The 22091-nt window shown below is 36.9% G+C and overlaps 4 protein-coding genes and 1 long non-coding RNA gene across 18 annotated transcripts; 1 reads left to right on the forward strand and 4 right to left on the reverse strand.

Moving 5' to 3' along the window:
- Positions 1-97: 97 nt before the first annotated feature.
- Positions 98-1353, reverse strand: LOC124208533 (mitochondrial import receptor subunit TOM20 homolog). The gene is made up of 4 exons (XM_046606351.1): positions 1023-1353; positions 860-954; positions 624-797; positions 98-309 (listed from the first exon to the last, which is right to left on the reverse strand). Exons 1-4 carry the CDS (start codon positions 1153-1155, stop codon positions 250-252), a joined length of 462 nt encoding a protein of 153 aa, XP_046462307.1. The 5' UTR covers positions 1156-1353; the 3' UTR covers positions 98-249.
- A 455-nt stretch (positions 1354-1808) lies between these two features.
- On the reverse strand, positions 1809-4982 carry LOC124208531 (poly(A)-specific ribonuclease PARN-like). 2 transcript variants are annotated; one of them, XM_046606345.1, is made up of 14 exons: positions 4812-4982; positions 4617-4745; positions 4270-4503; positions 4016-4169; positions 3791-3910; positions 3499-3688; positions 3357-3408; positions 3222-3291; positions 3017-3135; positions 2843-2953; positions 2708-2777; positions 2584-2639; positions 2429-2515; positions 1809-2148 (listed from the first exon to the last, which is right to left on the reverse strand). In XM_046606345.1, the coding sequence occupies exons 1-14, from the start codon at positions 4855-4857 to the stop codon at positions 1814-1816; spliced, it is 1773 nt and encodes a 590-aa protein (XP_046462301.1). In that variant the 5' UTR covers positions 4858-4982; the 3' UTR covers positions 1809-1813. The 2 variants fall into 2 exon arrangements, with proteins under 2 accessions (XP_046462301.1, XP_046462302.1); XM_046606346.1 differs by having other exon boundaries at positions 4586-4745; positions 4812-4979.
- A 1409-nt stretch (positions 4983-6391) lies between these two features.
- LOC124208518 (uridine-cytidine kinase 2-B-like) lies at positions 6392-10839 on the forward strand. Of its 11 annotated transcripts, none has more exons than XR_006880488.1 (11): positions 6397-6643; positions 6724-6763; positions 6827-6946; positions 7029-7125; positions 7192-7337; positions 7401-7498; positions 7606-7654; positions 8943-9092; positions 9927-10245; positions 10314-10324; positions 10445-10839. XR_006880488.1 is itself a non-coding variant. In XM_046606285.1 (9 exons), exons 1-9 carry the CDS (start codon positions 6428-6430, stop codon positions 9932-9934), a joined length of 924 nt encoding a protein of 307 aa, XP_046462241.1. In that variant the 5' UTR covers positions 6397-6427; the 3' UTR covers positions 9935-10839. The 11 variants fall into 11 exon arrangements, 3 of the variants coding, with proteins under 3 accessions (XP_046462242.1, XP_046462241.1, XP_046462240.1); XR_006880491.1 differs by having other exon boundaries at positions 10318-10324; XR_006880487.1 differs by lacking the exon at positions 10314-10324 and having other exon boundaries at positions 9927-10004; positions 10116-10245.
- LOC124208519 lies at positions 6991-7731 on the reverse strand. Its single transcript, XR_006880492.1, has 2 exons — positions 7589-7731; positions 6991-7516 (listed from the first exon to the last, which is right to left on the reverse strand). It is a non-coding gene; the product is annotated as an uncharacterized LOC124208519 (long non-coding RNA).
- Positions 9660-19440, reverse strand: LOC124208517 (discoidin domain-containing receptor tyrosine kinase B-like). Of its 3 annotated transcripts, XM_046606280.1 has the most exons (21): positions 19131-19440; positions 18912-19059; positions 17842-17947; positions 15667-15898; positions 15383-15530; positions 14247-14435; positions 14026-14129; positions 13932-13964; positions 13729-13837; positions 13541-13639; positions 12351-12473; positions 12033-12208; positions 11842-11971; positions 11531-11736; positions 11292-11426; positions 10952-11202; positions 10679-10771; positions 10417-10558; positions 10310-10339; positions 10119-10238; positions 9660-10037 (listed from the first exon to the last, which is right to left on the reverse strand). In XM_046606280.1, exons 2-21 carry the CDS (start codon positions 19009-19011, stop codon positions 9900-9902), a joined length of 2664 nt encoding a protein of 887 aa, XP_046462236.1. In that variant the 5' UTR covers positions 19012-19059; positions 19131-19440; the 3' UTR covers positions 9660-9899. The 3 variants fall into 3 exon arrangements, with proteins under 3 accessions (XP_046462236.1, XP_046462238.1, XP_046462237.1); XM_046606282.1 differs by having other exon boundaries at positions 12057-12205; positions 14247-14432; positions 18912-19440; XM_046606281.1 differs by having other exon boundaries at positions 12057-12208; positions 18912-19440.
- Between the last annotated feature and the right edge of the window lie 2651 nt (positions 19441-22091).

Below are 22091 nucleotides of genomic sequence, written 5' to 3' on the forward strand. Positions count from 1 at the left end.
GTACAACCCCCAAAACCAACCCCCATCACTTTGGATTATTGAGTTCTCCTAAGAGTTCCTTAAAAACTTATATTGCTAATAAAGCTTCAAGTGAGGCTATGAACATTACTCATTTTTATTCATTTAATTTTTTTGAATGTGATTACCAATTGCTACACAGATGATGGGTAGTTTACTAGAAAGAACTCTTGCTCATGACAATGTTATTGGACTTCATATAACAAGGATTGTACCAAAACATTTGACAGTCTACTCAACATCATCTTCAGCCATTCCTAATCCAGACTGAGCTGCATTCACCATTAACCTCTATAAGAAAAACAGACATAATCATTAGCCAATGAAGGTTATAAATGCTCACAATACATCAGGTCAGATTTGCTATATCAAGAAAGTTAAAAAAAGAAAAACTATTTAAAAAAAAATTTTAAACAAAACCATTAAACTTAATATTTGAACTACAGTTTTCAAATCTTCTTGTTTAAGAGAAAAAGATTTTGTCAGCTTAAAAGTGATTTCCCAACTGAAGTCTATAAAATCATTAATAACCAATGTCATCCCTTGGATTTCCTAAATTTGACCTTGAAATGTTTTATTTCTTTAAAATTGTAACTAAATAATACCTGTCCAACCACTGGCAAACGCTCAAGAAGTAGGCGGAAAACCTGAGGTGGTAATGTTTGTTGAAGAACTTGAAGTAATTGTTGAGGTTGACCACAGACAGCAACTGCATTGCTAAGATGTTCAACTCCTTCTTCGATGTCACCTTGGGCAAGTAATTCTTCACCCATTTGAACCTACATTTCAAATTAAACAATTACATAACCTTCCTAAATTTATTCAAGAAACAGCAATTTACCTCACGAAGGAAAAATTGCTGGACAGCTTCATGATCTTTCAGATCAGGAAGAACTGTAGAACCATCTTTTGAGACATTCTTACGGCGTTTGCGCTCTAAAAAAATATTTTTAACATAATTTTAAACGCCATAAAAGAGAATCTTTTTTAAAAAGATTACGTACTTTCTTTCAGTTTTTTTCTAAATTCTGGATCTGAGCGTCGCTTACGATCGAAATAGATACAATAAGAGACAAACATGGTGCCGGCAACAGCAGCCAAAACAGATATGGATGTTCGAGAAACGAGTGCAGACATTGTGATATTTCGAAAATTTGTGAAGTTTTACAAAAACATGAGTGAGTAATCTGAATCTGAATACTTCATTCAGTTTCGATCGTTCGTTGTTTCGTCACGTCGATCGAGCACGTTTCTGGATGTAACTTGGGCTCGGTTTAAACAGGCCTGGCTCTACCCGTTGAAAAGTGTGGGTAACGCCAGGGGTCTCACCGTCACCGGTCTCAGATGATCTGAATCAGACCATCAGGCCATGATCATTCAGACATTTACTGTTTTTTGCTTTTCATATCTTCTTGAATGTTATAAATAATAATCCAGTTATCCAGAATGTCCCCTTAAAAATCAACGGCGAAGGTCGGGGTACCATGATAATGCTTATGAACTAGTGACGAACATTTTTGAAAATTTCGGAAAAGGAAAAAAGTTAGTGTTAGCCACCTACAATAGAGGCGCTGTATAGGGGGAAATGTTTTTGTTTTTCAAAATCGATTCCAAAAAGAAATTGATTTTTAATTCAAAAATTCGGCCATGTTCGTTTGAACAAGTTTTGAAATGATGAATTTCCAAGAAAAAATGGAAAATTATATGCAAATCAACATTTTTTGAAACGATCAGCGAATGCGTGTTTAGTTAGTTACAGCTCACAGGAAATTATGGAATTAAAAAAAAAGTTGTTTTAATCCCAGTCTGCAGAAACCGCAAACTGTGTTTTATTCAATTTTGGATTTTCTGAGTCTCGACGAGATTTTTTAGGAGATGGTAGAGCAGAACTATTACTATGCATAACAGATCCAGAGCGTTTCCGTGGTGGTTCTTGTTCTTGAACTTCGGCAGCTTGTGAACTTGCAACATTCTTGTGTTTTGAGTTCACATAAGTTTCATATGATATGACAGAACATCCTACAGGCAGTGTGCTCTCATTCATTGCACTCAAGACAAAATGACAGTTTTCCTTCCTATGCAGAGTCACAAATGCTGAAGTATCACCTGTCCAATCAACTCTAACTGTACCTGTAAAAGAAAATAATGATATTCAATATTGACCTAAACCTCGTAATGTGAAACAAAGTACTACTATGTCAAAGCGAAATTGAAAGCTATTTTTGGACTTTCAAATTTCTGACTCGTATCGCGATTTGAATCTATAAGTCTAAAAAGTGTTTGTTTCAAAACTCAAAAGTGACATTGGCGATAAGAAGACAGAAAAAGAGCGATCCTCAAACGCTTAAAAATATGGGACTCTTAACTAGTCAACTGAACTTAATGCAGTACGTTGCTATTGCTAATTTACCGTGAACTGAAAATAAATGGAAAATATCGTGGAGCTTCCAGCTTTTTGGAAATGTCACATAAAAAATGTGTTCGCGTGAAGGTTCCACTATCCAAAAACAAAAAAAAAGGTTAATCATGAATATTTCGATTTGCATAAAATAACGAAAATCTTACAATCGGGGCCAGAGAGTGTCATGTATGGGATGTCCGTTACCATCATCATGTAAATTCTATAAATACATTAAAGAAATTTTTTCAGGATAATAGGAGAATTTAAAGGGTAATAGTTACGGAATACTTTTGATAAAATGGTGTGATAAGGGATGATTCATGAACAACCGCTGCTTTATGAGAAGCACTGATATCTTCTACAATTGATTTAAAAAATGTGTATACTTAACAGTCAATGTGTTCTACTACTAAAACAATTTACCTAAATAATTCGTCAAAGCAATGAGGCAGCGACCGGTTACAAATGCATCATAACCAGCTTCATGTTCTTTAAGGCTATCATCTTTGTATGAAGGGAAATCTTTTGCAGTAACTGAATATCAAAATTTAATAATTTTTCATTGGGGAAATTATTTTTTAAAACCTACTACCGTACCTATTTCCGTGTTTCTAAAAGGAGCTTTGAGTAACGCTTTTAACAAAGGTCCAAGGGCCGAGTTGGGTAGAAGATCTCTAAATGGCTTCGTTGTAGCCATTACCTTAGTGTCAATAACTCTTCAAAAAATACAGGAATAATGCGGAATAATGCGCATTAATTAATAAAGTTTAATACGATGTCGAGAAATTAGGACGTGACTCACCTCGGAAAAAATGTGTTCGTCATAGCTTTAAATTCTTCATAGTCTTCAGGTAAAGGTTCGCAAAATTGACCTTTTGTTTAAATAGTAAGGGAAAATGTAAAGAATTTGAATTTTTTGCACGTCTCTCATTCTTACCCAGGATATGACACAAATCCAGTAACATGTTATGTCCAACAACCAATTTACCCTGAATGTACAATGCGTTAAATTTAGAAATATATAGAATTTCCAATTTATAAGATTTCTAATACACTACAGGCATACCGCCTACTCTTACCGAATTTGTTATTTTACGAACAACTTCACTAAAACCCACGTAATCTTCAATGCGGGGTTTTTCAGCTGCTGGTAAGCTCTTCTTATCAAATGACTCCTTCTCCAAGTTACATGACGATGCAGCCTTTTTAACGGTAACTGTGCAGCCACCGCAAGTTTTCTTTGCACTTACAAACAACAGATTTGGGTACCTTTTTTGGATCATTTATGTATACAAGTAAAGTTAGTATGCTATCTTATCAATCAATTAGAACTTGCATGATTGGCATGTCATGGCTGTCATATATATTTACCTAGTTCTTACATGGGAGAAAATAAGTTCACTCTGAAGTGAACTGCACTGAAACTCCAATATTGCAGGACTTTTTTCTTCATCATTTCCATTACTCTCGAAAAATGTTGTGACCTTTGAGCTATTGCAAATTATTAGTGAAGATATGAATTAAAATGAGAAAGAATTGCAACCAATTTCATAAATTAAGTTTAGGGTAGGTATAAAATAAATAAATGTAACCTACACAATATGATCAACATATCCTTTCTGGTCTGGGGGAATTTCCGATATTTCATCATTGTGACAGTGTACTTTTGAATCCACATTTGAAAACTTGTTTCTTTTTTCCAATTTAAATTTTACTTTTTCTTCCTCCAGCAAGTTAAGGTAAGGAATTCCTAATCATAGAATAAACCAAAAATAAAGAAAAAAATAACAAACATAGAATAAAATAGTAGAATATTGACATGATCATAATTTTTTTTAAATATTTCTTACCTTCTTTAATGAGTTTGTTGAAATCAAACCCTTGATTTGCAAGAAAACTCAAAGAAGATGCTTGGGACATAAACTTTTTATCACACAATCCACCCATTGAGGTGTGAGGAAATATGTAAAAATTGTATGTTTTATTCACATATTTTGACACTTTTTTCTCAAATGTAAATATGCTTAATCCAAACTGAACAACCAGGAATTCTGACGAACCATTTAGAACCTTCTTGTATCTCTCTGAAAAACAGAAATCACAGAAATGTTGTTATATAAATTTTGTAAAACTAGAACTTAATAGTTAAGAAATCTGTGTATTTACATTATTTAATTATTGATAAATATATCTGAACCTGCAGGTGTATCTAGCGACGAGAGTTTGTTGGAACCTCCATCGTTCAATCCTGTAAACTCCGTATCAATGGCAATAAAGGAAGCTTTTTCCAGTTCATCATCTAGTCCTTCCAATACACTCCGAAAGTCTTTAAAAAATAAATAAATATCGCATGTTATTCTAGCTTATTTTTGGAAATATTTAAATTTAGTACTGCTTTTGGTCACGTCCATTGTTGAAAACCCATGTGAAAAACACATGTAAACATGAAACACCAAATCATAACAACGGCCCGTCTAGTCTGCTCAGTTCATTAGTTCATCCTTTTTATGAGTTGTTAACACGCAAATTAAACACAACAATCAACCAAAATTTACTATTTCTCTAAGGCAAAATTTTCGTAAATATTTAATATCAAAATAAGAAATATTACTGAAGCGCTGTCTGAAGCCAAAGAATAAAAATTTAACGTCAGTGAAACGGATATGAAATGCCACAGTGGGTAAGTGGCAGCACCTACCAGTACCGTGCCGGAAGTTATACCAGAGGTATGGATGGAGAGATCTCTCCATATCCATTATACACTTACCGCTTTGGAGAAAAAATAACTTCTTTTGTTATCTACAAAACTACAATGTTACATTGATAAAATTAAATTTCTGTAATCAGTTATTCACGTCAATTAAACGAGAGCATAGGCCTAAGCCCATAGCGAGGGTCTAATCTGTGGTCTTTTCAAAATTCCATTTTGGCGGGAAGACATAATGAAGTTTCCGAAGATCTTCGTGCAAGTCCCGAGAGATATTTTCTAATGCGAAAGCTATTAGCTAGCAGCCTAGCAGGTCTACATGTTCAAAATTATTTATTTTATCTTTGGAGATTCTATAAAGTCTGATGGTTGAAAAATTGGATCTCCTTCTCCTTGTCTCCTACGTTTAGGATTTGCAACCTTACTTTTTTGTGTATATTTGAAAATCAATTAACAGTTTAAACTCTATGTTTTAGTTTCTTTTAGGCCATAGTTTTTTTTAGTGAAGGGCTTATTCGTCGAAAATGTGTCTGCAGTTTTAGTACCGGCAACTGCGGGTAAAATTCGGAAAGGTGCGGTAATGGGGAATTTAGCGAGACTGAGGTGCAAAATGATCACTAACGCGCGACTTTCCTCGGCGTTCAACAAGTAAACATTATACCGGCCCATTTTCATTAATGTTCTGAAATATTCGCTTCGAAAATATGTCAGCGTTATTCTTCGGTTTGAAGAAAGCTCCTCGGGCTGCTTTCGATTTCCTCTGGACATCGTCATAATCTCTTGCTTGTTTTGTGTCGTCTATGTCAGTGGTTTTGAAATGCCTGCTTTTTTCCTGGGTGCTCACGTCTTCTTCTTATAGTTTTTACTTATATCAGTTTATTAATAATTTAATTCAAAACTCTTGCCTTCTTGCCACTATACTGTTTGCTATTGGAATTAGCATTAGTACTTGTATTGCCATTACATTTTAGCTGTAAGGAGTGCCTTACAGCTACAGGGGGGGGGGGGGGGCATTTCGAGAAGAGTTAAATTCAATTTGTTAATTTTGTTTGAAAAATAGGGCTAAATAAAGCGGGCCTATTGCCTCATTGCCAGTAAATTAGTGATTCGCTATTTTATTTTAAATGAGTCTGAATCTGAAGTATGAAAAATGTAAACAAAAAGTTAAATGTGTGTTACATCTTTTCAGATTTTTTGGATTCCTCCATTTATTCCAATATCGTCACTCTTATCTTATAAGGATTAGGTAAATTTTGTAACGCTGTCTTATCGACCGAATTTCTCTCGTTAGGCTCTCAGGCATGGCAGCTGCTTCAGCTATACGCCATGCGGTAAACCATAGCATAAGAACTCAGTTTAGAAATCCTCACAAGCTATTTTTCTCTCCGCCGACTCTGTTAATGTCAGCTATGGCTTCAGACAGAAGGTTTTCCTACAACGGATTAAAAAATTTTAATGGATATGGTACCAAAACACCATTTCTAATTGGCGTAGCTGGTGGAACAGCATCTGGCAAGGTAACTAATCGCACAGAACGTGATTAAATTTGCAATGGCTGGGATGGGTATGACATTGATTTTCTTACTGTCACTTGCAGTCAACAGTTTGTTCAAGAATCATGGAAAAACTTGGACAAGGTTTGTTAAAAATTTAAAGATTCTCGCTGTGCAGAAGTCATTAACCCTCCTTTCTCTTCCTAGATGAAATTGACCACAGGCAACGACAAGTTGTCTGTATCAGTCAGGACAGTTTCTATCGAGAATTAAATCCTGCAGAAAGCATCAAAGCTTCTAAAGGTCTATTCAATTTCGATCATCCAGGTTTGTTCCACCCCATAAATTTTTTAACAATTTTTAGTAGTATAAATGTTTTACTAAATGTTTTATTAATTTTTAAATTTAGATGCATTTGATAATCAACTTATTTTAAAGACACTCAAGGATATCTTGGATGGAAGAGTTTGCAAAATTCCTGTTTATGACTTCAAGACCAACTCAAGGTTTGACAAATTCTAACTAATTGTAACGTCATGGAATGTTCATCATGTATTTCATATTTTTTGCAGAAAATTGGATGAATTTGTCACCATTTATCCTGCTGATGTCCTGCTATTTGAAGGAATCTTGGTCTTTTATTTCCCTGAAATAAGAGAAGTCTTTCATATGAAGCTTTTTGTTGACACTGATGCTGATACTCGCTTATCAAGAAGAGGTTTTAAGATTACAATTCCTCATTGTTAACTAGTAATATAATTTTTGTGTAATCCATTAATAGTTCTTCGCGATATTCGAGAGCGTGGAAGGGATCTGGAGCAAGTATTGGCTCAGTACACTATGCTAGTTAAACCAGCTTTTGAAGAATTCTGTTTACCGGTAAACCTTGTTTAGAATCTGATGACGTGAAATTTAAAAAAGATGAATGAAGTTATCAATGCTGCTGCCATTAAAATTGAAGTTAATAACCTGAAATTTCTTTTTAGACCAAAAAGTTTGCTGATGTCATTATACCTCGCGGAGCGGATAACACAGGTCAGTTGGCTTGGTACAGTAACGTAGTTCTTAATTTACTTTCCTGAATGGAGATGGCGTGCATGATAAGAAATATTTTGAAGTTCTTTACCAGCCGAAACTACACAGTTTATTTATCATGGTGGTTCACTACAATATTTTCAATGCGCAACATCGCACCCACGCATTTATGCGTGAGACTATATATTCGCAATAATATAAGAGAAAATCCTGTTCTCATATTTTTTCAGTATTCTGATTGTAAAAGTCATTGTTGATTGATGCCATCTTTCCAGTTGCTGTAGGGCATGCATTTGCTATAGGCTATATTTTTATTTTCAGTGGCCATTGGATTAATCGTCCAGCACATAAGAGACATTGTTATCTGCAATGCGAATCTGACTGGAAGTAGGGGATCCTTTTTACAAAGTGCTGCTATGATGTCTTCTTGAAGATGGGATATATGGAGGGACCTAGTACAGTTCGTTCGTGAGATGCGTAAATGGGGTTAGGGATTTGGAATGCTTAGCTTACCATTGGCGGCGCCCAAGTCATTACCATTTGATATGCGTTCCCTGTAACACCTCTCATATATATGATGGTTTTAAAATCCTCATTCCGATTATCATACCCATTTGACTTTTCTTTTTTGTCTTGTAACAGAACATATTGTTCGTCACGGTATCCCTTTTTTGTCTGATTCTTTTTTTTCTCAGACAATTCAAATGTGCCTTATTAATTTTTCTCCATTTCTCATTGGTGTACTGAATCAAAGTAATATTTTGCGTTCTCTCCTATCACGAAGTGGAAAATGAAAGAAAATCTGACAGCTCAGAGATCTGTGATTCTAACTGTGACGTATCGCGCTGCTGGATTTCTTATTCGTGAAGGGACTGTAATTGAAATGGACCGATAATACACTTTATTGTTGAATTGCCTTGTTTCATCAGAGCGTTTCGTTCAAGACGTTCTGTTGCGACGTTGTGTAGATTTCAAATCGTTAGAAATATTCGTCATTCAAGACATAAATACAGGGGTGATCGTGTTTCTAAATATAAAAAGCTATACATAAATCACATCCTTGCCTGGTCCTTCGTAACGAACTCGACATAACTAGTCATTATTGCGTAATATAAAATATCCTATTCGCACACGAGAGATAAGACAACCAGCACATCGTCGTCTCAAACTATTTCAATAAGTTAAGATTTTTGTTTTCTAAATGGCACACAGGGTTCTAAATATGTCACATGAATTGATTGTTATGCGTGGAACGAAATAAATAATCTCGATGGATTTTTATTTTTAGTGGCCATTGGATTAATTGTCCAACACATTCGTGAACTGTTGAACTATCGCAACGGCAACGGACTTCAGCAGCAAAGGAATCGCCAGATCGCCCAACAGCAGCAACAGACTACCCAACAGCAACAACAGCAGTCGCAAACAGAAGAGAATGGTAAAAGAAATCGCCACAACTCAGATTCATTTTTCACGCGCCCCCATTAGATAAAAACAACTCGGTCGAACAAAGTGATCTGACTTCCTTTCCCTTCCCTATTTTATACGAAATCCGGCACACAATATTTCTCGAGAGTTGTGGGCACGAACAACTTAAACTTCGATAACTAAAAATTTGCTGTTGTACATCTCATCTAGTCTGGTCTAAAAAGTTAAAAAACGGATCTCATGTCTGTGTGGTTGAGAACCGCATCCGCTTATCGCCAAACGGCGATTAAAATTCGAACACGCAGTAGATTAAATAATTTCATTGATCAATGGTCATCGTTCACAAATGACTCCAAGCGATTTAAGAAATAATTTTTAGGCGTCGTTGGGAATTACTGGTTTTTTAGTCAACGGGGTTTTGGCATGTAGAGTTCCATGAGTGTGTTTTCTTCCGATCACTGTCCGCACCAAATGTTTTTCATCCGCTTTATCAACGTTGTTAGGCACCCTTGTTCAAACCCAGTTCAACTGTTAAAATGCTCTCGATTTGAATAAAAAAAAACTTTTAAGAAATTGGTTGATCGTGACCTAATATGTAAATATTTCGTTCGATTACTACATCTAGTCATACATTTACATACGGTATACAATTATAGATATACAAAGATTACAAAGAACAAAGTTATGCCCCAGAATGGCTAACAGATTTATGTGGAGTAAATTAGCATTAGTCTTAGCTCTATTTAGTATCAAAACAGAAGCTGACAGAATATTCATAATCTGGTCCTATAAATAACGAATAAAAAGGTGCACGTACTTAATAATCTTTTGTTAATTGATCCAGAAAAGTGACTGATTCGTTTAAAGAAGGTCGTTTTGCTTCGTCTCGGGACCAACACATCGCCATCCATTTGTAAAGCTGGCAAGGCCGTCCTTTTGGTTTGGGCAAAATCACCTGAATCGAAAAGGGCTTAATCAGCTAGTATACATATATTTGCATGGAAAATTAATTTTGGTTAAAATAATTATATAGTACCTGCTTGCCGTCTGCATAAAAAAAGTGATCGGCGTTCAAAATCACTTGCGTATCATTCATGGAACCGTACGGCTTCTCTTTCGCCACTGTGGAAATTTCCCACACCGTTACAGCTAACATCTTTAAGGTAGAATAAAATACGTTTTTTTCAAAAAAGACTTAGTGGCAAAGTTGATTTTTTGTTCGCATACCCAGACAGAGCTGCTGTAAGTGAATTTGTCCTATTCAATTTGAAAATTAATGTTTTATCGTCATCATAGTTCCTTACAAATTTTTTTTTGTAAATTAAAATATTTACCATTACGATGGTTTCCCACGCAATCCAGCGGATGGGAAGAGATTTTCGTCCACGAACTTCGCCGTAATCGTCCTTGAATGCGGCGCAAATGATAGCCAAATCACATATTTTAATTTGCAAGTCGGGACCCACTAAGCAATTCCTGGATGGGCAAACAAAAAATAATGTAAACCTTCTTATGTAATATGCATTCCAAATGTACTATTGTTAAAGAGACATTATCAATTTGAGTTCATTTATGTATTCATAAAATGAAATTTACCTTGTGGCAAGATCCTTGTGCACCATTCCTTTCTCTTCAAGGTATTTCACAGCCCGTGCTATTTGACAAGATAGTTTGAATACGCTCTTGTTGCTGTAAATAATCCAAACTACTTTTTAAAAAATAGTTTCTTGGCAAGAAATAAAACATTCTTTAGTAAATACTAATTTAACAGTTTCAATTCCAGCTTCCATATGTTCAATAGAGAAATGTGTTTGCTGGTACATGCAACGATTTTAAATTTCAAGATCCTTAATCCTTAATCTTGATTACCTTATTAGAGGTAGATGCTTTAAATAACTGTTGAGATCTCCGTATATGGGACATTCGAAAATTGCGTAACCCATTCCCGCTGAGTAACTGTATGCAAGTAGAAAACAGATGTTTGGATGGTCGATGGAAGACAACAGCCTGATCTCGTCCATGAAGTGATCCATTTCTTTGACGGCACCCCAGCGCACCATCACAGGTTTCTGGATGAGAACATTTCCGCCACCGCTTTTCTCCACATGGCATATGTGGGCCTAGACGATTAAATTCGAACATGTCATAGTACGGTCGGCAGTGCTATAATTACGTGTTATAGCTATTTAGGCCTATATAGAAATTTTACTTCTCCGTCGGCAGATGACCCAAGCCATTCTAACGATTTCAGGGATTGTTTGGGGATTTCAGGAACGTGAGCCTCTGGAAGATTATCGACAGCAAATCGGTGAGACTGAGGTTTGATGTTCCAAGCGATGCTGCTCTGCAGATATGATACGTTCAATTTTAATATCATTTACCGGTAATTATTCGCATTCTAGTCGTGTTGCAAGAAATCAGCTAAGAACGTCAACAATTTTAACTAACCACATCCGACGACCTCGTCGCCATCCGCCCAGACTTTCCGTCTAATATTCCTTTGTTGGGAATTGTGGCTACACAGGGGTTGACGTAGCTATTGAAACTCGAAGCCTTATCACGGCGTGTGGTAGGAATAATATTATGCAAAGTATTGTATTGTTGCTGAACCCGAATCGGCTGAGTTGCGGTCCATGATTTCGTTGGTGATGACACTTTATAAAGATAATCATATATATGTAAATAGTTGTTATGCGCCGCTGATTAAATTGCCTTATTAGCCTAATTTATTTTAAATGGTGTAATTTTTTTTTACTAACCTGCATATTCTAAGATAAGATCCTTTTTTTCATTCACCGGCAGAACGTACTGAAATTTGGAAATAGTATTCGTCTTTTCGGTAGTGCTACTAAATCCCATAACAGATTCCTTTCCGTTCAAAGTGTCGATCTGTATCCATTATGACAAAATAAAAGTAAAATAAGTCATTCGGTCACGTAATGTGAAATACATCAATTGTGTTTCCGCTACTAACATCAAACGGAACGTTGAATGCCACTAGGTTTTCTTGCACAGTTTTTTTGCGATGTGACATAACAATGATAATAACAATCGCTGTTATGAGTAGAAGCATGGCAGCCGATAAAGCTCCCACAATGGCTTCAAAGTAGCCACGGAATGAAGCTGCTGATTAAATAGTGAAAGAATGGAATTAATAAAACGAGTGAATGAAGCCAGCGAAAAACGTGAAACTAAAGACAAATGATTGGCTTAAATTGTGTTTTGTTCGGCTAATAATGGCATAATACGGTGAAATATAGGCAGGTACTATTTAAAATTGTCGATTCCGAAGGTGGTCTTGATTCATTTTGCAGCAACACATCCTCGTTTTGTTCACTGGCTGCAACATCAACCAGCATCATGTTTTTTAATTTATGCTCCTCAATAACATCTGGAAAAAAAAAGTCAGTTTTATTTTGGAGCTAGATGTCCCTACATACATAAAAAATGAATCTGAATAATATCGATATCAATATCTCGCACGAAAAAACTGTCTTCGAACCAAAAATGGATTTATCAATTAAGGGAGGGTGAGACTTGTCGGGACACTTATTTTAATTTACCCCTATCTATAACTGCTTAGAAATAAAAAAATATTAACTACTCGTCATGATTGTCTTTGTTCCCTTATTCCGTATTTTTGAAAATTAAATTTAGTTTAATTCTTGACATTTACCAGCTGCTGGTCGACAACGTAACTGTGTTAATCTCGGGAGGAAAAAATCCTCGAATTCACTGAGATACAAATTCCAACATTTTTCTTAGTGAGCACGGAAACGAGTCGTGTCAAGCGCGACAATAAAAATTCCCTATCTTGAATTTATAAGGATGCTTATCGAATGCATTCTTCGCGCGCGGGTATTTTTTTTCCAGTTCCTCAAGTCAGAATCATTTGCAAATCTAAATCCGCTCTTCTTCCGCTTCCTTTATGCAAAGAATTGGCAATATTCACGTCAAGTTGATTGGGTACAGAAGCGTCAAAAGCTTTTGAAAATTGTTCGGAGGCCACAAGGAAGCCAGAAGAAAGCGACATCGACAGGGTGTCGCAAAGGTTGAACTGCACAGCTAGTTCCGCTTTCGGTCAACCGGTTCCTCTTACGGTAAAATTAAAAAAATACCTCGGAATAAATCGATTGTTGTGAATCTTATCGATCAATGCGTTGCTGAATTTAACCAACTCGCTCGAAAAGGGGAAGGAGTGGGACTGTGGGAGATAAAAAATAGTTTCCCTAATCTCATTATTAGAAGAAAGAATTTCGTGGTTCTGCTCCCGCTAATTATCAAATTAAAAAAAAAAAAAAAAGAAAGAAAAGTTGATATTGATGAATGGCTAATACAGCGAGAAAAACAAAAACATCTCTATAATTTCTGTAATCTGTATTGCAACTGGGAAGACAGAATACTTCCTGTTTGAGGATGGTTGGGTATTAGCTGAAACTACCGGTGGGGTATACATACTTGAGTCAAAGGTAACTTCGCTTATCATTATCCACGGAGCAGCAAACCACAATTGGATTTTCACGAATGCAGCGCACAGGTGTGGGATCCGAATGGTGACTATAAAGGAAATAAAGAATTTTCAAACAAATTCGGTTAATTAAATCAATCAAGGTGAATCAAGAAAATTTCGCAGAAAATGTACGTACCATTACGAGGGTTTTCCAATGCCAAATCTTCCATATAGAAGTAATTAATGTATTGCTGACTGAACCTCAGCCCACTGATACTGAATCTCAAACTGGCTTTAGAGAAGACCTAGAAATGTTTGTAACATATGTTCAACTACAACTTTTAACTTTATATGTTTTGCTATGTAGTAATTTAGGTTTTTCAATGGAACTTAACGTACTTGAACACCTTTCGCAAACTGATTTCCTGTGTGCTGTAAAATTTGAATCCTTATTTATTATTACTGTTATAATAATTATAAATTATTTATTTACGATGTGGACAGCCGAAAAATTCCGAATAGCTCCAAAGTTGAACACTAGTTCGATCGGTTTCTCCCTGATTGAATCGTGAGTTTTCCATCCCACCCATCCTTGCCCTGTTAGAATTCGGACACGATGAAACATATGAAATGCCAAAGGATTCTGATGAGGCTACAGCTTGAAACGGCTTAAATACTTGAGCCCGCTTCGATTCGAGACCAATAAAGATATACCTTCTAGGCTGATCGAGTTCACTTTGAAATTTGTCAGTCCGTATTCGCCGTCCGTTAACATCCACAAGCCCCCAGACCGAGTCAATTGGCTGTGGTCTTTAAAGCCATCGTAACTCTTATCTTCCACAATTACGGAATCGCTCACTGAAGCTCTCCCCGGAGTCGAGTAAGTGGTTGATACATTTTCTGCTTTTACCAAATGCAAAACATGAGTTAGACAGTTTTAGTTTAGAAACGGAAATGACGTAATTATCTGAGTGGTTATTAATTATTATTTATGGAAACACACAAACGCGGCACTTTTTTTGTACAATGAGACAATATGTACAATGAGGAATATAGTAACTAAGCGATTAAAAATAAAAGATAAGTAAGTAAACCGTCGTTTTCACTTTGAAATCGAGAGTTTCATGTCTGAGCTTCCTGAAAAACTGCATATTACGCATGCGTCTGCGTATTCTCCCCTCACATGAAAGAAAGCATCAAAGCTTTGGTACTATTAATAATTGCTAAATATGAATATTAATGGGTAAACAGCTAAAACGCTGAGCACGGAAAGCTATATTGTGCCAGCAGCGGAAGTAGAAACATCAAATGATGGAGCCACTCCGGTTATTCCCAAGCACAGTTGATATGAATTTTTTAAAAATCCTTATCTTATTCCTATATTCCTTTATCTTATCCCCTTATAGTGTCACTGTAGAAAGCTTTTGGAAGTCTACGATGAATACTCCCAAGCACAGAAGTTGATGCATCATTAATGTCAGCTGAGACGGCGCCCTTAATTTAATTATATGTGAGTGCTCAAGTGTAAGTGTTGAGATGGGTCGAGATGAAATGGATCGGAAAAATATTGCAGCAATCTGAAGGTCATTTGCTTATGTCCGTATGCGGCGTGTCTATTGTCTTTGTCCCGTGTACCAAAATATAGATTTTTTAAAGATTAATCGTAAGATCGTCGTGAGCTTATTATCAAATAAAAAAAAATATTAATAAGCAATTTGTTAATTATCCGAGACTTCAATAGGGCTCGATTGTGTTAGTCACTATTTTCTTCCCTCTCAGATAAAATATCTAGGTAGATTAAACATATATTTGATAGCATCATGTTTCATTCATCTAACGATACATTTTACCATTCCAAATGCATCCGTAAAGTTCCGTCCGCATGCACACAGTTCTTGGATGGACTCCATAAGGGATGACTCGAAGGCTTTTTGTGATAATTGGTGGATAGAGATCATGATGAATGACCGTTGTCGTGTCCCAGTTGCCTTCAAAAATCTACAAAACAAACTAATCAGCTACACTGTGTCATCATTGATTGAAAACAGAAATTGTTTTGCACAATATGCCATCATTAGAGAATAACCTATAAACGAAACTGAATACGTTATTATATGGGATCCTCATCACGTACATCGTTACCGTCTCGTTGACGATAGGTATGCCATAGGTCCAATTCCGGTCGCCAGTATTCTAATTTAAACTGTTCGGCGTATTCTTGGCCCCGCCCGTTGCCGTATCGACCCTGAGTTGCTATTCCGTTGATGACAGAGACGTTGGCCAAGTTAATCTGTAAATATTCCTTCACGTTTTCGGCTATTTGTTGCTTTGGGCACCAGGCACCTCCACTCCGATCAATATTCAGCCTATCGACGTAAAAATTGGGGGAAAAAAAAGAATTTTTCTTCAATGACTACATAATTTTACGCGTATAACATAACGAAGATTAGGTAATGAATATTAACAATGATCATTTTAGATTAAATGATCAACATTAAAGATTAGCGCGGAAATAAGTTGTTTTCAGAACTCACTGCATTGTCTCCATCACGTCCGTCATATAGTGGGGACGAGTAGTAATCAATATATGTTCTGATTATTGGAAAGTTCAAAGATACTTTGCATTGACGAACAGATAAGAAATATAGGGGAATGGAAGAGGGGGAGGGGAGGGGTGTGCTCTTCACAGGGTTTTCAGGACGTCCTGAAAGGATTATCGTTTGATATACAATTCTCTATCCCTTATATATAAAAGTCTAGCACGGACTCTGTACTTTTCTCATTGTTTAATCTTATATGCAGCGCGCAGATACTTGCCCAGATATGTTTATGGATTCACTGGAATATTTTATGACACGGATTTCACATTTCGTCATGATGATGAGACCAGACCACCATCAAAAGTGATTATTGGATTACGGCCCGTCATGCTTTTCTTTTTCCGGATCTGGCAAATGTCACATATTCGAGCACGCCCGACGAGTTTTATTTCGGATGAGCGCCGGTCACGAAATCTCCGAACGCATCGTGCGCCGGACGACTATAGATTATATTTTATGTAGCAAACTAGCAACCATGCGATTTGAAGGAGTTCTATTGACGAATTTGTATACTGTAAAACTATTGTATATGTAAAGACTATATATGCAGCCCGGGGAACAACCTCTATACGAATATTTCTCCCATGACTGTATAAATGAGACTTTGGTAATCAGCCGTTACGAATTCGAAAAGCCAAACATATTATGTCCAATAAGATCAATGTTAGCTGCAGGCTCTTCTCCCTCCACACAGTCACGCAAAGTCTAATTTCGCCGGCCTTCGTTCAAAGTCGAAACACGACAGCGGTAGGTTATGCGTCGTTGGAAAACCTTGCTGCTCACTTTTTTCGATCTTGCACGACAACTTGTGAGAAAAAAGAAAATACACAAAATTGATAGGCATGCTATATACGCTTGATCCATTAGGAAAAGCAATCCAAAAATAATGCAAGTATACAAGTCACATATGTATTCGTCATTTCGTTATTCAAGCTAACGCGAAAAAGCAATTTTGCTCGGTCTAAAGTCAATAATTCACGTGACTAAACTTCTAGTTTGCTAAATTTCCCTTTTTTTTAGGTCTCCCGCAATTGATGCCAGTGACCCCCATTGAGCGGCCCAGTATCCGGCAGCTCTTGTCTGGCCTCTATTATCGCTCCGGCTTTCCGCGTTGTGTCTAGCCATGTCTGTCTGTGAATTTTAGCTTTTTTTCAGAGGATATCTATGTCTAGCATATTATTTCTCGGCTGACCACTTTCTTTCTCCTCTATACTCAACTTTACACTTTGACTATTGGTATAGTATTTTCATTGTTGCGTTCACGGAAAACATGATATTAAACGACATTCGTCTCTAAATACATAAAAGTTGTTTTCTATAATAACGCGATGTGCTTTCAGCGTAATAAAGGAATAAAGTTGAAAGCACTTCTAACAACTTGGCAAGGCATCGTTCTTTCCTTCGCCAGAATGTCTTAGGGATTATTGGGCGTTACCACCTCAAACGCACGCTAAATGTATTGCGCGGAGAAAACGGTACAGGCCTACAAGCTAAAAACAGTTTGACAGCCGAGTTGCGTTAAATGACGACTAAGCAATTCTGCAACCGAAAGTGCAGTGCAATAACAATGATTATCATTTGTTATTGATAACGATTGATGATATGTGCTACGGCTGTGCACCAGACTGGAAATTAAAAACAAGGAAATAAAAATTGAAAGAAACGGAAACAAAAAGGCGAATATGTTAGAAATGTGGGTTTTCTCCTACCGCGCGTGCTGAGGGCCGAGTCGAATGTCAAACGCGGAACTGCTGCTTAATGCCAAGTCCGGGATGGTTCCAGACTGCATTCCCATTGGCTGTTGATGACATCCTTCTATGATGGGAAAACAAAAAAATTATTCATATGAAAAGAAATGCAATGTTTGCGCCTCTTTGTGCACTGCTGCATATATGTTATGGGGTGCGGGTGGCCACTAGATGTATGCAGTTGCAGCCTATCAAAAAGTGGTATAAAACAGTATATTCCCACGTATCTCATTCTCCATATGGTATTTCAAATCGAATTTCTGAAAACTTACGTTTTGAACGTAAAAAAAAAAAGTTTCAAACTGCAAGTGAAAAGTACCGTGGGCTAGGAAAGAGTTCCCGAAGGCGGCTTTCAATCATAAAATCGGAAAACCCCATCCTTCAACCTCGCCCCCCCCCCTTCCCCTTTCCTAAAGCAGAGTATGTGCTGTTCTCTGTATTAGAAATTAAAAGCTTTTTTGAGTGAGTAGCCTATTCCACTAGGCGCTAGTGCTGTTCCGAGAGGAAGCTTGTAGATAGACTGGCGGCGGTCCGCACCACTTAGTCAGATGGAACTGAGAAATGAATATAACTTTTTCGGAAATGGCTCTGCCCTAGAATAGTCAACCTACCCAGTCGAGGAAGTACGAGACTAATAATTTTGGATGGCCATTACTATATAAAAGAAAAGGTTAATTGTCGCCACACGTCGGTCGACTTTTTCCGCCTTCTCCTGGTTGCTCTTAGCCTATATAGCTAGTTGTATTTGCAACCGACGAGCAATTGAACATGGTCCGCTCTTTTGAATACTGGAGTAAAAATTGGCTTATAGCTGCATTGCTAGAGTGCTTCCCTCCGTTGTGATCGATCACACACGCAATAACGTAACGCAATAACGTAATGGCACCAGTCAGCGAACAAGGCATACTGGGTAATTTTTAGGTAGAATTTCGAAAAAAAGAAAAATGTATATTTCAATAAATTCTATGAAAAATACTCGAGCTAACTGCTAAATTATTCGAGAACGAGAAATTATTCGATTATTTACTCACCGGTATCTAGTGATACAACTTTAGAAAGAGTACACATCCACGTTAAAATCAACACACACGCGTGATAGCTGTTATGGCATTTTCTCTTCATTTCGTCCATTGAAGAACTTACATTGCAGACGAAGTCAATTTAAATAGTTCAAAGTATCTTGAAAATGGTTAATACAAATTTTTAATCAATAACACATTTTCGAATTGATTAAAGAAAATTGTAGTTACTGATGAATAAAGAAGTTAGCAAATTCTGAGCAGCTAATACATACATATATTATTTTACTTGATGATTATGTGGAATCAAATAAAAATTTGTATCACGCACTGCAAAATAAGCTAACTCGAAATCGGTAGGTCAATGAACTCAAATTTTAGTTAGTTCCGGTATACTGCACGGCAATTAGTGGCGGTATTTATATAGCTTAAGGTGAACACGCAAAAGAATTGCTAGCTTTGCCCCAGCTCGCACCAACAACACCAACGGCTGCTTTGCAACTAACAAACTGGACGCTTATGACCCTTGATGTTTACAGGGTTCGGCAGCGCAGGTCTGTGTGTTGAGTCCGTCTAGGTCGTGCCTGTTTACATACTCAGAGTGACGGAGAAGGGCGGGTCAACGTGCAGCAACCATTCCCAAGCACCCACAAGTTTCTATCAGCAAATTATCACGCATCAATTTCACTTCTTTTCTCGAAATATTATGTAAGGGAAGAGAGGGGAGTCAACTGTCTAAGCGCATTTTCTAATAATCGTGTCTGGATTTTTACCTTTAGATAATACTCTGTAATCAACGTCCAAACTTTAGTACAATTCCGATATTGACGACTTTCTAATTCGATTTTGCGTGTCTTCAGACCGCATCAGCACGTCTACTTTTTTTTGTTCTCAAGATTTCTGTCTGGATACTTTAATCCTTGCTCAGGCTCAAGAGAGAGAGAGAATCCTAAAATTAAAGTAGGCTAATTCGTTTTCATCCTGAATTTAATTCGTCATCATAAATGTGCAGAAATTGATTATCGGGATCGTGAGTAAAAAAATGAAAACTGTGCGGAAGGAGGAACATTGCCTGGCATTGTCAAATAATTGAAGCGAAATATATACATAGGTTTTCGTGCTATTGATTTTGATAGTACGCTTATTAGTCAAGTCACTATATACTGGGTGATTCCATATAAAACGACCAAAACCTGTGGCGACCATCTCACGGATTTGATCGCCACTAGGCTTTTTCGATTCATAACTATAAAAAAAATTTTCCTCGAAGGATTTTGAAAAAAATGGCGCGTTCGCCTGGCGCGAAGGTTGGAATTTTTTAAAAGTCCGCTTGACCGTATAATCATTTAAATGTTTTTAAGTACATTGAAATGCGTTGTTTGGCTGATTTATCCATCAGAACATGTTGTCATATGGATAAAAAAATTTGTAAGACCAAGCGCGACAAAATCCAAGGTTGCACCACCTGGTGGCGCGAAATTTAAAAAGTTTAAAAATGATCAAATTTGATTTGATATAAGTAAAGTTAAAATTGACGCAGGTTCAAAAAATTGATGGAAATGTCAACGAGGCTGTTAGTAATGTGTGTTCAAAATTTCAAACTCGTAGTTTAAGTTGAAAGTATTATTATTAAATTTTAAAAGTACAAAAAATGCGATTCTCGTCAAAATTGACGTTTTTCAACTAAAAAAATCGGAATTATCGACCAAACGAAATTCTTTCATTTTTTCAGGAATGTACTTAAAAACATTTTAATGATTATACGGTCAAGCGGACTTTTAAAAAATTCCAACCTTCGCGCCAGGCGAACGCGCCAATTTTTTTTCAAAATCCTTCGAGGACATTTTTTTTTATAGTTATGACTCGAAAAAGCCTAGTGGCGATCAAATCCGTGAGATGGTCGCCACAGGTTTTGGTCGTTTTCATATAGAATCACCATACTTCTACACTTGCCTTTATTCTGAGTAAAGTGCGCTGCTGAGGTATGTAGAACTCTTTAGTTGCATCAAATTTTTTCACTTTCTTTGTTTCACACGCTCGGCCTTCTAACTAGAATCTTTCATTTAACAAGCGACGAGTTTCATTGAACAGGGAAGGGGCAGGAGGGGTTGGTTGAAAGAGAAAAATATCGCCCGTATCACCCCTGTAATTTCCGCTGAATAGAACAACCAAAAGTGATTTAATCTGTGACAGTCCTGAGACACGTCGTCTCAACGATAACGTCATAACAAGAACCGAGCATGGTGGAATCAAAGAGAACCTGAAAAGGGACAATAAAGACGACGATACCAGACCGGTAGAAAAAAAAAATCGTCGAAGTATAATCGATGAAGGAACGTGTTCAAGATGAGAAGAGCCACACACTTGAACTTTCCCTATATCACATAGATCAGAGAAAACAAAAAGTCGGTTTTATATCCGTCGGCTCAACCTTTCATTTTATTTTTGTCTGTGTAACTGAAAACCCTTATGTAATGTTTAGATCGACAGCGTAGTTGTCGTGGTGTTAGGAAGTTGAAAAGGAAGGATTTGTACTCGTTTTTTAACATGCGATACCCCATTCAAATGAACCAAAAGCTTGTTATACACTTTTTGTTCTCAATTAACTTGCTAAATATACCGACGGCAACGCCGAATAAAAAATGTCTGAAAAATTGGTCGAAATGGGGGTATCACGAACATCGTGATATCTCAGACATCTGTACAAATTTTCAAAAAACCTCTTGGATTCTGGAAGAGGGATTAATGGGCTACATTTTGTAAGAATTAGTTTTTTTCTACGAGCCGAATATACGGATAAAAGCGATGTAGTCAGAGGGGGAGACTTTGGGTTTTCGTGATATTTCACGAATTTCAATCCTGATTATCTCGGGAACGAAAAAAGATAAAAATCTGGACTTAATTCCGTTGGAATCGCCTTGCGAATCTAAACAGAATTGACCTAGTCCGGATTTTTACAGTCCCTTTACGGATTACGTTCCGAAAACTACATCCGAAAAAAGGAGGTACGTATTTCGGACGCCTTGACTCGGAGATCGCTTGTTAAAATTTCCAAACAATTACCGCAAATGGGTATTTATGTACCCACCCAAAATAATATACACTTGGGAGTTTTTCGGCCTATTTTACATGGCCCCTTATGGCACTACGCCCTCTTCCTTTTTTAACTTTACGAATCAGCCGAAACAGTTA

Source organism: Daphnia pulex, chromosome 12 (genome assembly GCF_021134715.1).
Source record: "Daphnia pulex isolate KAP4 chromosome 12, ASM2113471v1".
Classification (NCBI taxonomy): Eukaryota; Metazoa; Arthropoda; class Branchiopoda; order Diplostraca; family Daphniidae; genus Daphnia; species Daphnia pulex.

Coding starts and splice junctions, on each gene's coding strand:
- LOC124208517 (XM_046606280.1), bottom strand. CDS start 19,011: ATGGACGAAATGAAGAGAAAATGCCATAACAGCTATCACGCGTGTGTG. Junction 14,436..15,382: donor TTACGGATGCATTTGGAATG/GTAAAATGTATC, acceptor ATTTGGTAAAAG/CAGAAAATGTATCAACCACT. Junction 11,972..12,032: donor GTAGCGGAAACACAATTGAT/GTATTTCACATT, acceptor TAATGGATACAG/ATCGACACTTTGAACGGAAA.
- LOC124208531 (XM_046606345.1), bottom strand. CDS start 4,857: ATGTGTTTTTCACATGGGTTTTCAACAATGGACGTGACCAAAAGCA. Junction 4,746..4,811: donor AATGGACGTGACCAAAAGCA/GTACTAAATTTA, acceptor TATTTTTTAAAG/ACTTTCGGAGTGTATTGGAA. Junction 3,911..4,015: donor GGATATGTTGATCATATTGT/GTAGGTTACATT, acceptor AATTTGCAATAG/CTCAAAGGTCACAACATTTT.
- LOC124208518 (XM_046606284.1), top strand. CDS start 6,428: ATGGCAGCTGCTTCAGCTATACGCCATGCGGTAAACCATAGCATAAGA. Junction 7,126..7,191: donor GACTTCAAGACCAACTCAAG/GTTTGACAAATT, acceptor TATTTTTTGCAG/AAAATTGGATGAATTTGTCA. Junction 7,655..8,942: donor TCGCGGAGCGGATAACACAG/GTCAGTTGGCTT, acceptor TTTTATTTTTAG/TGGCCATTGGATTAATTGTC.
- LOC124208533 (XM_046606351.1), bottom strand. CDS start 1,155: ATGTCTGCACTCGTTTCTCGAACATCCATATCTGTTTTGGCTGCTGTT. Junction 955..1,022: donor TAGAAAAAAACTGAAAGAAA/GTACGTAATCTT, acceptor ATATTTTTTTAG/AGCGCAAACGCCGTAAGAAT. Junction 798..859: donor AGCAATTTTTCCTTCGTGAG/GTAAATTGCTGT, acceptor TTTGAAATGTAG/GTTCAAATGGGTGAAGAATT.